Genomic DNA, 15000 nt, shown 5'->3' with positions numbered 1-15000 from the left:
TTCATCAGTAAATTTGTTAGAGAATCAGAATCCACCAATCCTAATGATGAAAAAATTAACACAAAATCGATTAGAATAAAAGAAATCAGTAAAAAAGTCCCTCGATGGTCATACAAATTAATTACCGAATTAGAACAAGAATCGGGAGAACATCAAGAAGGCGTACCAGTAGATCATGAAATTCGTTCAAGAAAAGCCAAACAGGTAGTAATTTTTACTGATATCAAGCAGGACACTGATACTAATACTAATACTAATACTACGGATACTAATACGCCCGATGAAACAGACGAGGTGACTTTGATACGCTATTCACAACAATCAGACTTTGAGCGAGATATAATCAAAGGTTCTATGCGGGCTCAAAGGCGTAAAATAGTTATTTGGAAATTGTTTCAAACAAATGCGCATTCCCCTCTTTTTTTGGACAGAATCAAAAAATTGCATCTTTTTTCTTTTGATATCTCCGGGTTGATTAAACTAATTTTTAGAAATTGGTTGGGGAAAGGAAAAGCATTCAAAATTGTAGAGTATACAGAAAAGCAAGCAAAAATGGAAGAGCAAGCAAAAATAGAAGAAAAAAAATGGAAGAACAAAATAAAAGAAGAGAAGAACAAAATAAAAGAGCAAGCGCGAATAGAGATAGCAGAGTTCTGGGATACCGTTCTTCCATTTTCGCAAGGAATAAGAGGTTGCATGTTACTAACTCACTCTATTTTTAGAAAATATATTCTATTCCCTTCATTGATAATTGCGAAAAATATTGGACGTATATTCCTATTTCAACGTCCTGAGTGGTCTGAGGATTTCCAGGAATTGAATAGAGAGATGCATGTTAAATGTACCTATAATGGTGTTCCATTATCCGAAACAGAATTTCCGAGAAATTGGTTGACAGACGGTATTCAGATAAAAATATTATTTCCTTTCTGTCTGAAACCTTGGCACAAATCGAAACAACGATCCTCTCAGAAAGATCTAATGAAAAAAGAAAAAGATGATTTTTGTTTTTTAACAATTTGGGGAATGGAAGCTCAAGTTCCTTTTGGGTCGCCCCGACAACGACCTTCCTTTTTTAAACCCATTTTTAAGGAACTCAAAAAAAAAATTGGAAAATTAAAAAATAAGTATTTTCGAGCTCTAATAGTTCTCAAAGAAAAAACAAAATTACTTGAAAAAGTTTCAAAAGAAACAAAACAATGGGTTATGAAAAGTGTTATTTTTATAAAAAAAATAATAAAAGAACTTTCAAAAGTAAATCCAATTTTATTATTTCGATTAAGCGAAGTAGAAGTATATGAATCGAGTGAAATTAAAGAAGAAAAAGATTCCATAATCAGCAATCAGATGATTCACGAATCATTTAGTCAAATTGCATCTCCGAGTTGGACAAATTCTTTATTGACAGAAAAAAAAATCAAGGATCTGACTGATAGAACAAGTACAATTCGAAATCAAATAGAAAGAATCACAAAAGAGAAAAAAAAAGTAACTCTAAGAATAAATAATCTTAGTCCTAACAAAACAAGTTATAATGCTAAAAGATTCGAAAAATGGCAAATATTAAAAAGAAGAAATGCTCGATTAATCTCTAAACTACCCCTTTTTTTAAAATTTTTCATTGAAAGAATATACACAGATATATTTTTATCTATGATTAATATTCCCAGAATGAATACAGAACTTTTTCTTGAATCAACAAAAAAAATTATTGATAAATCGATTTACAATAATGAAAGAAACCAAGAAAGAATTAATAAAAAAAAGAAAAATCCAATTCCGTTTATTTCGACTATAAAAAAGTCACTTGAGAATATTAGTAATAGTAAAAGAAATTCACATATTTTTTATGACCTATCTTACGTGTCCCAAGCATATGTATTTTTCAAATTATCACAAATCCAAGTTAGTAACTCGTATAAATTCAGATCTGTTCTTCAATATCAAGGGCTCCCTTTTTTTCTTAAGCCTGAAATAAAGGATTCTTTTGAAACACAAGGAATGGTTCTTTCGAAATTAGGGGATAAGAAACTTCGGAGTTATGAAATGAATCAATGGAAAAATTGGTTAAGAGGACATTATCAATACGATTTATCTGAGATCAGATGGTCTAGATTAATACCAGAAAAATGGCGAAATAGAGTTCATCGGCGTCGTATAGCTAAAAAGGAAAATTTAAGAAAATGGCATTCATATGAAAAAGACCAATTAATTGATTCCAAAAAACAAAAAGAATTTAAAGGATATTCATTATCTAATCACAAAGAAAATTTTCAAAAATACTATAGATATGATCTTTTATCATATAAATTTCTTAATTATGAAAATAAAACGGAATGCTTTTTTTATAGATCTCCGTTTCAAGGAAAGGTCGATATTCTATATATGAAAAAAAAGGCCGATAGAAAATATTTTGACTGGAAAATTATTGATTTTCATCTTAGACAAAAAGTCGATATTGAGGCCTGGATCACGATCGATCCCAATAGGAATCAAAATACTCAAATTCGTACTAATATTTCTCAAAAAATTCCGAAAAAAGATCTTTTTTATCTTATGATTCCAGAAATCAATCCACCAAACTCCCCAAAAGGATTTTTGGATTGGATGGGAATGAATGAAAAAATTCTAAAGCGTACCAGTTCGAATCTCGAACTTTGGTTCTTCCCAGAATTTATGTTACTTTATAATTCATATAAAACGAAACCCTGGTTTATACCAAGCAAATTACTTCTTTTAAATTTGAATCAGACTGAAAATCAAAATAGTAGTGAAAATAAAAAGATCAATGAAAAGGAAAAAGGAAGTTTTTTGATAGCATCAAATAAAAAACAGCGAAATCAAGAAGAAAAAGAACCCACAAGCGGAAGAAATCTTGGCCCCGCTCTCTCACAACAAAAAGATATTGAAGAAAATGATGCAAGAAAATCAGACCTGAAAAAAGGGAAAAAGAAAAAAAGCATCGCGGAAGCAGAACTAGAGTTGTTGCTGAAAGGTTATTTGCTTTTTCAATTGAGATGGTACGGTACTTTGAATGAAAGAATGATCGATAATATCAAGGTATATTGTTTCCTCCTTAGACTGATAGATCCAAGAAAAATGACTCTATCCTCGATTCAAACGAAAGAAATGAGTTTACAGCTTCTGCTGATGCATAAGAATTTAACTCTTACAGAATTGATGAAAAAGGGAGTATTGATTATAGAACCCATTCGTTTGTTTGGAAAAAAAGATGGACAATTTATTATGTATCAAACCATAGGTATTTCGTTGGTTCATAAGAATAAGCACCAAACCAATCTAAAATACCAAGAGCAAAGATATCTTTCTAAGAATCGTTTTGATTTACTTGTTCCTGAAAATATTTTATCGTTTAGACGTCGTAGAAAATTGAGAATTCTAATTTGTTTCAATTCAAAGAATAGAAATGATGTAGATAGAAATCCAGTATTTTGGAACGGAAAGAACGTAAAAAACAGCAGCCAAGTTTCACATGACAATAGCCATCTTGATAGAGAGAAAAATCCATTAATGAAATTAAAGCTCTTTCTTTGGCCTAATTTTCGATTAGAAGATTTAGCTTGTATGAATCGTTATTGGTTTGATACCAATAATGGCAGTCGTTTCAGTATGTTAAGGATACAGATGTATCCACGATTGAAAATTCGTGGATAATACACTTTTTCTATCTATCCTATACCCTATATTATATATAGGGTATATGAAAGCAAAGAAATACACAGATCCCATGTCTTGTCTCACATTTCATTCTAGTCTCCAATATTAAATGAATAATGTCTCAATTAGATCTCTAAATGAATCAACAGAACCCCTCTTCATTTTAGGTCTAAATTCTTCAATGCGAAAATGTACCAACCCTTTTCTATCCCTATCTTGAAATTGGATTGATTGATTTGAATTCAGAAAATTAGGAGTTCATAAAGAAATTCGGATTAGAATATACCACATTCAAATTAATGGCATTATTATTACTGATCGGTAAAATCCATATCTGTAAAAAGGGGAAGGGGGAATTTTTTTTATGGTCAAAAATTCATTCAGTTCGGTTATTTCTCAAAAAGAAAACGAAGAAAACAGAGGATCTGTTGAATTTCAAGTATTCAGTTTCACCACTAAAATAAGGAGACTTACTTCACATTTGGAATTACACAAAAAAGACTCCTCATCTCAGAGAGGTTTGCGAAAAATTTTGGGAAAACGTCAACGACTGCTGGCCTATTTGTCAAAAAAAAATAGAGGACGCTATAAAGAATTAATTGGTGAGTTGGATATTCGAGAGAGAAAAACTCGTTAATTTAAAGCGTGATACCGTTTGAACTTAGTCGTTTAAATTTTGATGAACTTCTTTTTACTTTCAGCAATCCATGGAAGAATGACTCGGGAAAAAACTTATGATTGCACCAACTACAAGAAAAGACCTCATGATAGTCAATATGGGCCCTCACCACCCATCAATGCATGGTGTTCTTCGACTGATCGTTACTCTCGATGGTGAAGATGTTATTGACTGTGAACCAATATTGGGTTATTTACATAGAGGGATGGAGAAAATTGCGGAAAATCGAACAATTATACAATATTTGCCTTATGTAACGCGTTGGGATTATTTAGCTACTATGTTCACAGAAGCAATAACCGTAAATGGACCCGAACAGCTAGGCAATATTCAAGTACCTAAAAGGGCTAGCTATATCAGAGCTATTATGTTGGAGTTGAGTCGTATCGCTTCCCATTTGTTATGGCTTGGCCCTTTTATGGCAGATATTGGGGCACAGACCCCTTTCTTCTATATTTTTCGAGAACGAGAATTGATATATGACCTATTCGAAGCTGCTACCGGTATGCGCATGATGCATAATTATTTTCGTATCGGAGGAGTCGCTGCTGATCTACCTTATGGTTGGATAGATAAATGTTTGGATTTTTGCGATTATTTTTTAACCGGGGTTGCTGAATATCAAAAGCTTATTACACGGAATCCTATTTTTTTAGAACGGGTTGAAGGCGTAGGCATTATTGGCGCAGAAGAAGCACTAAATTGGGGTTTATCAGGACCAATGCTACGAGCTTCCGGAATACAATGGGATCTTCGTAAAGTTGATCGTTATGAGTGTTACGACGAATTTGATTGGGAGATCCAATGGCAAAAAGAAGGGGATTCATTAGCTCGGTATTTAGTACGAATCAGTGAAATGACAGAATCCATAAAAATTATCCAACAGGCTCTGGAAGGAATTCCAGGGGGACCCTATGAGAATTTAGAAATCCGACGCTTTGATAGAATAAAAGACCCTGAATGGAATGATTTTGAATATCGATTTATTAGTAAAAAACCTTCTCCAACTTTTGAATTGTCCAAGCAAGAACTTTATGTAAGAGTCGAAGCACCAAAAGGGGAATTGGGAATTTTTCTGATAGGAGATCAGAGTGTTTTTCCTTGGAGATGGAAAATTCGCCCACCGGGTTTTATCAACTTGCAAATTCTTCCTCAGTTAGTTAAAAGAATGAAATTGGCTGATATTATGACGATATTAGGTAGCATAGATATCATTATGGGAGAAGTTGATCGTTGAAATGATAATTGATACAACAGAAATACAAGCTATCAATTCTTTTTCCAGATTTGAATCCTTAAAAGAAGTCTATGGGATCATATGGATGTTTGTCCCTATTTTGACTCTTGTATTAGGAATCACACTAGGTGTACTAGTAATTGTTTGGTTAGAAAGAGAAATATCTGCAGGGATACAACAACGTATTGGACCCGAATACGCCGGGCCTTTGGGAATTCTTCAAGCTCTAGCAGATGGTACAAAACTACTTTTCAAAGAGAATCTTCTTCCATCTAGAGGAGATACTCGTTTATTCAGTATCGGGCCATCCATAGCAGTCATATCCATTTTACTAAGCTATTCAGTAATTCCTTTTAGTTATCGCTTTATTCTAGCCGATCTTAGTATCGGTGTTTTTTTATGGATCGCCGTTTCAAGTCTTGCTCCCATTGGACTTCTTATGTCAGGATATGGATCAAATAATAAATATTCCTTTTTAGGTGGATTAAGGGCTGCTGCTCAATCAATTAGTTATGAAATACCATTAACTCTATGTGTATTATCAATATCTCTACGTGTGATTCGGTGAGACATAAAATTTCCCCTATTTCTTTTCTTTCTAGCAAGAAAATTGAATGAGTGGAATATCTATTTTTTTTTTATTCATCATTGGGGTTGATGAACTAAACCAGATAGTTATATGAGTGAAATAAAACAGCTTACAAATTTGCTGTTAAAGGAATTCAATCTCATTTCCTATGTACAAGAATTAAGTGAAAGTAAACATAAGCAGTCGAGACTGTTTACCCCAAGATTTCTTGATTAGTCATCATGGCTTGAAGCGGGTTCAAAAGATCAACTGTATGGGGTTTTTATTATCTATTACCATAGATGTATTACCCTAATGAGAGATTCAAAAAAATGAGTGGATGGTTAGGAAGACCAAGATACACAAAGGATTAGTAATAGAGATTCTGTAAATTATCCAACAGGATATTTCTTTATAGAAAAGTAATGCGAATTGGGGCTTTAAGTTGGTAGAAATGATTAAGAAGTACTCCCCGCGATTTCGATCCAGAGTATGTTCCTATCCACCGATTAAGTAAATAACTATCAAGAACGAAGAAATCTTTTACTTTGGGTAATGTCCCTTTTTCTGAGAAAGGAGAATAGGAACGAAATACAATCGAAAGACTAGAATTGCAAAAACAAAAAGATCTCCTTTTGTTTATTCAAAAGTATTTCCATTTTATTTAGAGAAATACAATTCTTGTTATATAATGTAATGTCTAATTCTTTTTCGTAATTAAAAACGATAGGTTGAAATATCTATGTGATATTCCTATAAAAAAAGTCTTTTTTTTTATTCAAGGATAAAGTTATTAATCAACAAAGAAAAATGAAAATTCTTAAAAGATGAGATCAATTCAGAAGCACTTTTTTATTATAAATCTAGCAGACAGAATTCCATTGGTCTAATTCTAGGCCTTAGGATAAGAGTTTGACTCTCTATCGATCCTACAAACACATCAAAATAAATAATGCCGAAAGGTCCTTAGATTTATTTGTGACCTATGAGGAGCCGTATGAGGTGAAAATCTCATGTACGGTTCTGTAATAGCGACGGGAACAGTGATGTTATCATCGACTATGATTATCTAACAGTTCAAGTACAGTTGATATAGTTGAAGCGCAGTCAAAATATGGTTTTTGGGGATGGAATTTGTGGCGTCAACCTATAGGGTTTATCGTTTTTCTAATTTCTTCTCTAGCCGAGTGTGAGAGATTACCCTTTGATTTACCAGAAGCAGAAGAAGAATTAGTAGCAGGTTATCAAACCGAATATTCAGGTATCAAATTTGGTTTATTTTACGTTGCTTCGTATCTAAATCTACTAGTTTCTTCATTATTTGTAACAGTTCTTTACTTGGGGGGTTGGAATCTTTCTATTCCATATATATTCGTTCCTGAGCTTTTTGACATAAATAAAAGAAGTCAAGTTTTTGGAACAATAATCAGTATCTTTATTACATTAGCTAAAACTTATTTGTTCTTGTTCATTTCTATTGCAACAAGATGGACTTTACCGAGACTGAGAATGGACCAACTATTAAATCTTGGATGGAAATTTCTTTTACCTATTTCTCTAGGTAATCTATTATTAACAACTTCGTCCCAACTTCTTTCACTGTAAAGGAATAGAATATTCTATCTTCACAACTTGTCTCAAACAAGAGAAAGAAACAAGTAAAATTATTTATAGCTATTCAGATATGTTCCCTATGCTAACTCAGTTCTTGAATTCTGGTCAACAAACAATACGAGCTGCCAGGTACATTGGTCAAGGTTTCATGATTACCTTGTCCCACGCGAATCGTTTACCTGTAACTATTCAATACCCCTACGAAAAATTGATCACATCGGAACGTTTCCGAGGCCGAATCCATTTTGAATTTGATAAATGCATTGCTTGTGAAGTATGTGTTCGTGTATGTCCTATAGATCTACCCGTTGTTGATTGGAAATTGGAGACTAATATTCGAAAGAAACGATTACTTAATTACAGTATTGATTTTGGAATCTGTATATTTTGTGGTAATTGCGTTGAGTATTGTCCAACAAATTGTTTATCAATGACTGAAGAATATGAACTTTCTACTTATGATCGTCACGAATTGAATTATAATCAAATTGCTTTAGGTCGGTTACCGGTGTCAATAATTGACGATTACACAATTCGAACAATTTCTTCGAATTCACCTCAAATAAAAAATGTATAAAAACCTTGATTCAAAAAACATTTACAAATTCAAAATCAAAATAGCTTTTGGATCTAAAGGAATGAGGTTTTTGCTTGGTCAATACAAACGAACGGTCGGTTGGCGAGAATCGTGGCTTCATTTTCATTGAAAATCGATTTCTATTCGAATAATGATTTCAAAATATATAGTTTCAACCTCTGCTTTCGAGAATAAGAGTAGCCCACTAACTGTATCTACATCAATCCACACCACCCCCATTCAAATTTCATTCAATTAAGAATTATCCTATTTTTCAGGATAACTTCTTTCCTGGTCAGGTCAACAAAGGCATGAAATATTTCGATTTATTTTTTCTATAAAATCAAATGGATTTACCTGGACCAATACATGATTTTCTTTTAGTCTTTCTGGGATCGGGTCTTATATTAGGAAGTCTGGCAGTAGTATTACTTCCGAATCCAATTTATTCGGCCTTTTCATTGGGATTGGTTCTTTTTTGTATATCCTTATTCTATATTTTATCGAACTCGTATTTTGTAGCTGCTGCGCAGCTCCTTATTTATGTAGGAGCTATAAATGTTTTAATCATTTTTGCTGTGATGTTCATGAATGGTTCAGAATATTACAAAGATTTTCATCTTTGGACCGTTGGGGATGGAGTTACTTCAATCGTTTGTACAAGTCTTTTTATTTCACTAATTACTACTATTCTAGATACGTCCTGGTATGGGATCATTTGGACTACAAAATCAAATCAGATTCTAGAGCAAGATTTGATAAGTAATAGTCAACAAATTGGAATTCATTTATCAACAGATTTTTTTCTTCCATTTGAACTCATTTCAATAATTCTTTTAGTCGCTTTAATAGGTGCAATTGCTATAGCTCGTCAATAAATAATAAATTTTTAAAATGAGTAAGGCAAATAGAATCAACAGAAAAAGAATGTTATAATCCTTTATTTAATTTGAATTCCTGTCTAAAATGAAAATAGAATAGAAAAACTTTAGTTTTCTATCGATCTATTCCCTTATTTTGTTCCATACTTGTTAGAATCGAATCGATTGAATTATTGTTCAGATTGAAATGAATATGAATCAAGATTGATAAGGAGTTGGTTAATGATGCTCGAACATATACTTGTTTTGAGTGCCTATTTATTTTCTATTGGTATCTATGGATTGATCACAAGTCGAAATATGGTTAGAGCCCTTATGTGTCTTGAACTTATATTAAATTCAGTTAATATCAATTTTGTAACATTTTCTGATATTTTTGATAATCGTCAATTAAGAGGAGACATTTTCTCAATTTTTGTTATAGCTATTGCAGCCGCTGAAGCAGCTATTGGACCGGCTATTGTTTCATCAATTTATCGTAACAGAAAATCAACTCGTATTAACCAATCAAATTTGTTGAATAAATAGTATTAATCATATAAATGGAAATTTGAATATTCATAAATTCATTCAAATTAGCAGGTTTGATACGGGTAAGGTATGATCGTGGTTGCAAAAACATAAGAAATCAAAGTATTTTGGCCCTTGCTCATAAACCAATTCGGAAGTAGATTGATTCTGATCACTCATTGATTCGTCTGGTATCTAAATATAGGATTTATTTAGAAGTTAGTTTACTAGACCGAAATTTTATGACGTTCAAAAATGTATAGATCCAATGTCACATTCAGTAAAGATTTATGATACATGTATAGGATGTACTCAATGTGTCCGCGCGTGCCCTACCGATGTATTAGAAATGATACCCTGGGACGGATGTAAAGCTAAACAAATCGCTTCTGCTCCAAGAACCGAGGACTGTGTTGGTTGTAAGCGATGTGAATCCGCCTGTCCAACGGATTTCTTGAGTGTTCGAGTTTATTTATGGCATGAAACAACTCGCAGTATGGGTCTAGCTTATTGATACGTTCCATAAAACTCTACTTGAATCCATTTTCTTTTTTTTTACCGACAAAATCCGTGCTCAAAATAGTTGAATTTTATTTTGAGCACGGATTTTTCTGGCCCAAGTGTATCTTGTCTTTACCACGAATCATTTTCCTTGCTTAACAATAATTGTAGTTTTGCCAATATTTGCGGGTTCCTTAATTTTCTTTCTTCCACATAGAGGAAATAGAGTAATTCGTTGGTATACTATATCTATGTGTATCTTAGAACTTCTTCTAACGACTTATGCATTCTGTTATCATTTCCAATCGGATGATCCATTAATCCAACTGGTGGAGGATTATGAATGGATCAATTTTTTTGATTTCCATTGGAGATTGGGAATAGATGGACTCTCTATAGGACCCATTTTACTGACGGGATTCATCACTACTTTAGCTACTTTAGCGGCTTGGCCAGTTACTCGAGATTCTCGATTATTTAATTTCCTGATGTTAGCAATGTACAGTGGGCAAATAGGATTATTTTCTTCTCGGGACCTTTTACTTTTTTTCCTCATGTGGGAGTTAGAATTAATTCCCGTTTATCTACTTGTATCCATGTGGGGAGGAAAAAAACGTCTGTACTCAGCTACAAAATTTATTTTGTACACGGCGGGGGGTTCTGTTTTTCTTTTAATGGGAGTTCTGGGTATCGGTTTATATGGTTCTACTGAACCAACATTAAATTTGGAAATATTAGCCAATCAGTCCTATCCTGTGGCCTTGGAAATAATATTATATATTGGATTTTTTATTGCTTTTGCTGTCAAATTGCCAATCATACCCCTACATACATGGTTACCAGATACCCATGGAGAGGCGCATTATAGTACTTGTATGCTTCTAGCCGGAATCTTATTAAAAATGGGAGCGTACGGATTAGTTCGGATCAATATGGAATTATTCCCTCATGCTCATTCTATATTTTCTCCTTGGTTGATGATAGTAGGGGCAATGCAAATAATCTACGCAGCTTCAACATCTCTCGGTCAACGGAATTTAAAAAAAAGAATAGCCTATTCCTCTGTATCTCATATGGGTTTCATAATTATAGGAATTGGTTCTATCACCGATATGGGACTCAACGGAGCCCTTTTACAAATAATCTCGCATGGATTGATTGGTGCGGCACTTTTTTTCTTGGCCGGAACGACTTATGATAGAATACGTCTTGTTTATCTTGACGAAATGGGCGGAATAGCTATCCCAATGCCAAAAATATTCACGATGTTCAGTAGCTTTTCGCTGGCCTCCCTTGCATTACCGGGTATGAGTGGTTTTGTTGCCGAATTAATAGTTTTTTTTGGACTACTTACTAGTCCAAAATATCTTTTAATGACAAAACTCCTAATTACTTTTGTAATGGCAATTGGAATGATATTAACTCCTATTTATTTATTATCTATGTTACGACAGATGTTCTATGGATACAAGATATTTAATGTTCCAAACTCTTTTTTTGTTGATTCTGGACCACGAGAGTTATTTCTTTCGATCTCTATTTTTTTACCCGTACTAGGTATTGGTATGTACCCTGATTTTGTTCTTTCACTATCAGTTGAAAAGGTTGAAGTTATTCTATCTAATTTTTTTTATAGATAGTTTTTATTCATAAAAAAAAGAAAAATAAAAAAAATCTTATCATTGAAAAAAATGTTCGTTGTACAATGACAAAAAGAAGGCTTTTTCTTCTTCTCTTACGTTAAGTAAAAAAATGAATTTGAACTGGCGAGAACCCGGTGAATCACTACAATATTTGATTCACCGGGTTCTCGCCAGTTCACACAAAGTTTTTTTATCTGATATACGCTGTACACCTTTCTATTCCTATTGGTAAGAACCCCCTTTTTGAATTCAATTAGATGTTAATGTAAATGAACCATAACTATGTAGTCCTATTCCTAATAGATTGACCCCAAAATAGCATATCCAAATTATAAGAAATCCAATAGACGCGACAATTGCTGAATTTCTACCCTCCCATTTTATATTTGTTCGAATATGTAAATAAATCGCGAATACGATCCAAGTAATAAAAGCCCAAGTTTCTTTTGGATCCCAACTCCAATAGGATCCCCACGCTTCGTTAGCCCATACTGCTCCAGAAAGAATTCCTATGGTTAAAAAGATAAATCCTAGACTAATAACCCGATAACTCCAATAATCCAATTGTTGAATCAATTGTGACCTGTAATAATTCTTTGGATTTGGAGCAAAAAAAGAAGTATTTTCTAAAACATTACTTCGTTCATTCATGTATTCGATTTTACCAAAAAAAAATGACTCATTGAAATTTAATAAACCATAACTCGTAGAAAAAAACCTTCTCTTTTTTCTAACTGTAATGACTAGAAGTGATACTGATAATAATGATCCACATAAAAGGGCCGCATAGCCTAATATCATCATACTTACGTGCATTATTAGCCACTCTGATTGAAGAGCGGGTACTAATATTGTGGATTCGTGTATTTCAGTTAAAAGACCTGAAGTAGCAAACCCTTGGGTAAAAATCGCACTTGGGCCAATTATTGTGCTTAGAAGATTTTGATTTTTTTTGAAATACGGAACTATATGAATAAGGGAAAAACTCCATGAAAGAAAGATTAATGATTCATATAAATCGCTTAGTGGAAAATGTCCCGAATAAATCCAACGAGTAATTAATAATCCTGTTATACAGAAAAAAGTCATTATCATGCCCTTTTCGGATGAATCATAGAGTTTTACGATTTCATCGACTAAAAAGGTTATCAAATTAATTGTAATTAGAATTGAAACGGTCGAAAAAGAAATATGAGTTAATATATGCTCTAAGGTTGAAAATATCATAAAAATAAAAAAAAGGATTCCCTAAGTTATAAAATCGAAATCGGGAATTGAATTCATTATAGGATCTATTTACTTTTTTTAGGAGATGACATGCCGCCACTCGGACTCGAACCGAGATGCTCTAGCACTGCTTCCTAAGAGCAGCGTGTCTACCAATTTCACCATAGCGGCTTGTCTTGAACTCATAATAGCCTATGAATAAGCAATCGTCTAGATTTAAGAATTCAATCGGGTGCAATATTTTTTAGGAAAGATTCAAATTGATGAATAAAAATTCGTTCAAATAGGTATTTGAAGGTTCATTATTTTAGTTTAGGGTCTTAGTTTTATTGTGTATTTTATACTCTCCTCGGCCTGAACTCTTGTAAAACAAGACAGGTACTACTATGAATTAAGGGATAGAACCCCCCAAAAAACATTTTTCTTTTAATGAACTCTTTTTGATTTATTTGATTTCAAAAAGTGAAACCAAAAAATCAATTTGATCAATGAATCAATGAACAAAAAAAAAAAGACCCTATTTTGGATCATTAAAAATTGACACATATTTATCCAGAATCTCTTCCCTAAGTGTTTTTGCCCGGATTGATGGGAAAAGATATATGGGGGTCTATATAGGAATTCAGAGAAAATCAAAAAGTAAGAAAGTTACACAAAAGGGTTTCGAATTTGAATCAATTAGTTTCAATGCTTTTAGTAACGAAAGATTTTCTATCGGCCCTTCTGTAGAGAAAAAGTCGATCTATAGGAAAAAGAAAACCTTATATTATTGTAACAAATAGGTTGATGGGGAAAATAATACTCCCCACCTTGGAAATGATAAAATATACTAAAAAAAATTGAGTATCTTGTCTTTTTTGTCAACAAAAATAAAGTATTCTTTTTTTTCGAATTCGGTAAGGTAAACAGAAGAATTCTTATTCTACATATTCTAAGAGCGGAACGAATTCCATTTCCTATTGATTAACCCAAGAGGGAATGGAAATTGGGAATTGGATTTTGAAATGAAATGGGTCAATTTTTGAGTCAGGCCGATTCAGATTATTTCAACGTGTTATGTTTTATTTCTTATTTTATTTGTTTTTCGCACAAAAAAACTTTTTGAATTCCCGGTAGAAAGAGATTTCCCTAAAGAAAACGCTTTTAACGCTGCCCAATACCCCTTCCTTTTCCAAAAATTTTTACGAATACGCTTTTTTGATGCAGAAGTACGTTTTTTTGGAACTGCCATTTAAATAAAAATTAAGAGATTACTCATTGGTATAGCTGGATGTGAAAGACATCTATTGTTCAAAAAGAATCTGCGCTTTTCTAATTCATTGTGTATATCTTTTCTAGATAATATTTTTTTTCTAAAAAGAAAAAAGAATAGATAAGATGGGTGAAAAATATGGGAAAATTGCATAAACTATTTTTAAAAATAGAAAAAAAAAGAGCATTCTTCTTTTTTTTTAATAACTTGTCAAACTCGGGAAAAATAGGCCTCATTTGACTTGAATTTTCAAATTCGAAGGAGACTAGTAATTAATCTCTTTCTTTCATATGATTTGACCAATTGTAACTTCTTGATTTGAATATTTGAAGTATTTAACAAGAAAGAAAAAGTAAAAAGAACGAAAAATTCAAAAATTCTATTTATTGAAATTAGTTAGTGCATATCTTCATTTTTTTATTGACTCCTTTCAAAAGAGGTAAGGTCCGGTGAATCGGAAATAATTAATATTAATTAAGAATTTAAAAACTTTTTTATGGAACAGACATATCAATATGCGTGGATCATACCTTTCGTTCCACTTCCAGTTCCTGTGTTAATAGGAGTGGGACTTCTTCTTTTTCCGACAGCAACAAAAAAGCTTCGTCGTATGTGGGCTTTTCCGAGTATTTT

At 32.7% G+C, this 15000-nt stretch overlaps 12 protein-coding genes and 1 non-coding gene; 10 read left to right on the top strand and 3 right to left on the bottom strand. All coding sequences in view use genetic code 11, as the record gives it.

Moving 5' to 3' along the window:
• The window catches only part of ycf1, a 5370-nt gene extending 1695 nt beyond the window's left edge, over window positions 1-3675 (top strand). Inside the window, exon 1 of the mRNA in view lies at window positions 1-3675. This exon is cut by the window's left edge and continues 1695 nt beyond it. Within this exon, the coding sequence (YP_004935725.1) occupies window positions 1-3675 (3675 nt within the window).
• A 367-nt stretch (window positions 3676-4042) lies between these two features.
• On the top strand, window positions 4043-4315 carry rps15 (ribosomal protein S15). Its single transcript has one exon. The coding sequence runs from the start codon at window positions 4043-4045 to the stop codon at window positions 4313-4315; it is 273 nt and encodes a 90-aa protein (YP_004935724.1).
• Window positions 4316-4412: 97 nt separating this feature from the next.
• On the top strand, window positions 4413-5594 carry ndhH (NADH dehydrogenase subunit 7). The gene has a single exon. It carries the CDS (start codon window positions 4413-4415, stop codon window positions 5592-5594), a length of 1182 nt encoding a protein of 393 aa, YP_004935723.1.
• A 1-nt stretch (window position 5595) lies between these two features.
• ndhA (NADH dehydrogenase subunit 1) lies at window positions 5596-7767 on the top strand. One transcript has 2 exons: window positions 5596-6148; window positions 7229-7767. Exons 1-2 carry the CDS (start codon window positions 5596-5598, stop codon window positions 7765-7767), a joined length of 1092 nt encoding a protein of 363 aa, YP_004935722.1.
• Window positions 7768-7846: 79 nt separating this feature from the next.
• ndhI (NADH dehydrogenase subunit I) lies at window positions 7847-8353 on the top strand. Its single transcript has one exon. The coding sequence runs from the start codon at window positions 7847-7849 to the stop codon at window positions 8351-8353; it is 507 nt and encodes a 168-aa protein (YP_004935721.1).
• A 347-nt stretch (window positions 8354-8700) lies between these two features.
• ndhG (NADH dehydrogenase subunit 6) lies at window positions 8701-9231 on the top strand. The gene has a single exon. It carries the CDS (start codon window positions 8701-8703, stop codon window positions 9229-9231), a length of 531 nt encoding a protein of 176 aa, YP_004935720.1.
• A 225-nt stretch (window positions 9232-9456) lies between these two features.
• ndhE (NADH dehydrogenase subunit 4L) lies at window positions 9457-9762 on the top strand. The gene has a single exon. It carries the CDS (start codon window positions 9457-9459, stop codon window positions 9760-9762), a length of 306 nt encoding a protein of 101 aa, YP_004935719.1.
• Window positions 9763-10012: 250 nt separating this feature from the next.
• On the top strand, window positions 10013-10258 carry psaC (photosystem I subunit VII). The gene has a single exon. The coding sequence runs from the start codon at window positions 10013-10015 to the stop codon at window positions 10256-10258; it is 246 nt and encodes an 81-aa protein (YP_004935718.1).
• A 124-nt stretch (window positions 10259-10382) lies between these two features.
• Window positions 10383-11885, top strand: ndhD (NADH dehydrogenase subunit 4). Its single transcript is given in 1 exon segment — window positions 10383-11885. A coding segment is annotated over 1 exon segment (1503 nt).
• A 252-nt stretch (window positions 11886-12137) lies between these two features.
• ccsA (cytochrome c biogenesis protein) lies at window positions 12138-13115 on the bottom strand. The gene has a single exon. It carries the CDS (start codon window positions 13113-13115, stop codon window positions 12138-12140), a length of 978 nt encoding a protein of 325 aa, YP_004935716.1.
• A 91-nt stretch (window positions 13116-13206) lies between these two features.
• On the bottom strand, window positions 13207-13286 carry tRNA-Leu (UAG). The gene has a single exon. It is a non-coding gene; the product is annotated as a tRNA-Leu (tRNA).
• Window positions 13287-14169: 883 nt separating this feature from the next.
• rpl32 (ribosomal protein L32) lies at window positions 14170-14346 on the bottom strand. Its single transcript has one exon. The coding sequence runs from the start codon at window positions 14344-14346 to the stop codon at window positions 14170-14172; it is 177 nt and encodes a 58-aa protein (YP_004935715.1).
• A 517-nt stretch (window positions 14347-14863) lies between these two features.
• The window catches only part of ndhF (NADH dehydrogenase subunit 5), a 2256-nt gene continuing 2119 nt past the window's right edge, over window positions 14864-15000 (top strand). Inside the window, exon 1 of the mRNA in view lies at window positions 14864-15000. This exon is cut by the window's right edge and continues 2119 nt beyond it. Coding sequence (YP_004935714.1) covers window positions 14864-15000 — 137 coding nt within the window.

The sequence above is a fragment of the chloroplast genome of Sesamum indicum (assembly GCF_026168435.1).
Source record: "Sesamum indicum chloroplast, complete genome".
Classification (NCBI taxonomy): domain Eukaryota; kingdom Viridiplantae; phylum Streptophyta; class Magnoliopsida; order Lamiales; family Pedaliaceae; genus Sesamum; species Sesamum indicum.
The sequence above is the reverse complement of the archived record's forward strand: the minus strand, read 5'-3'. Positions and strand labels throughout refer to the sequence as shown.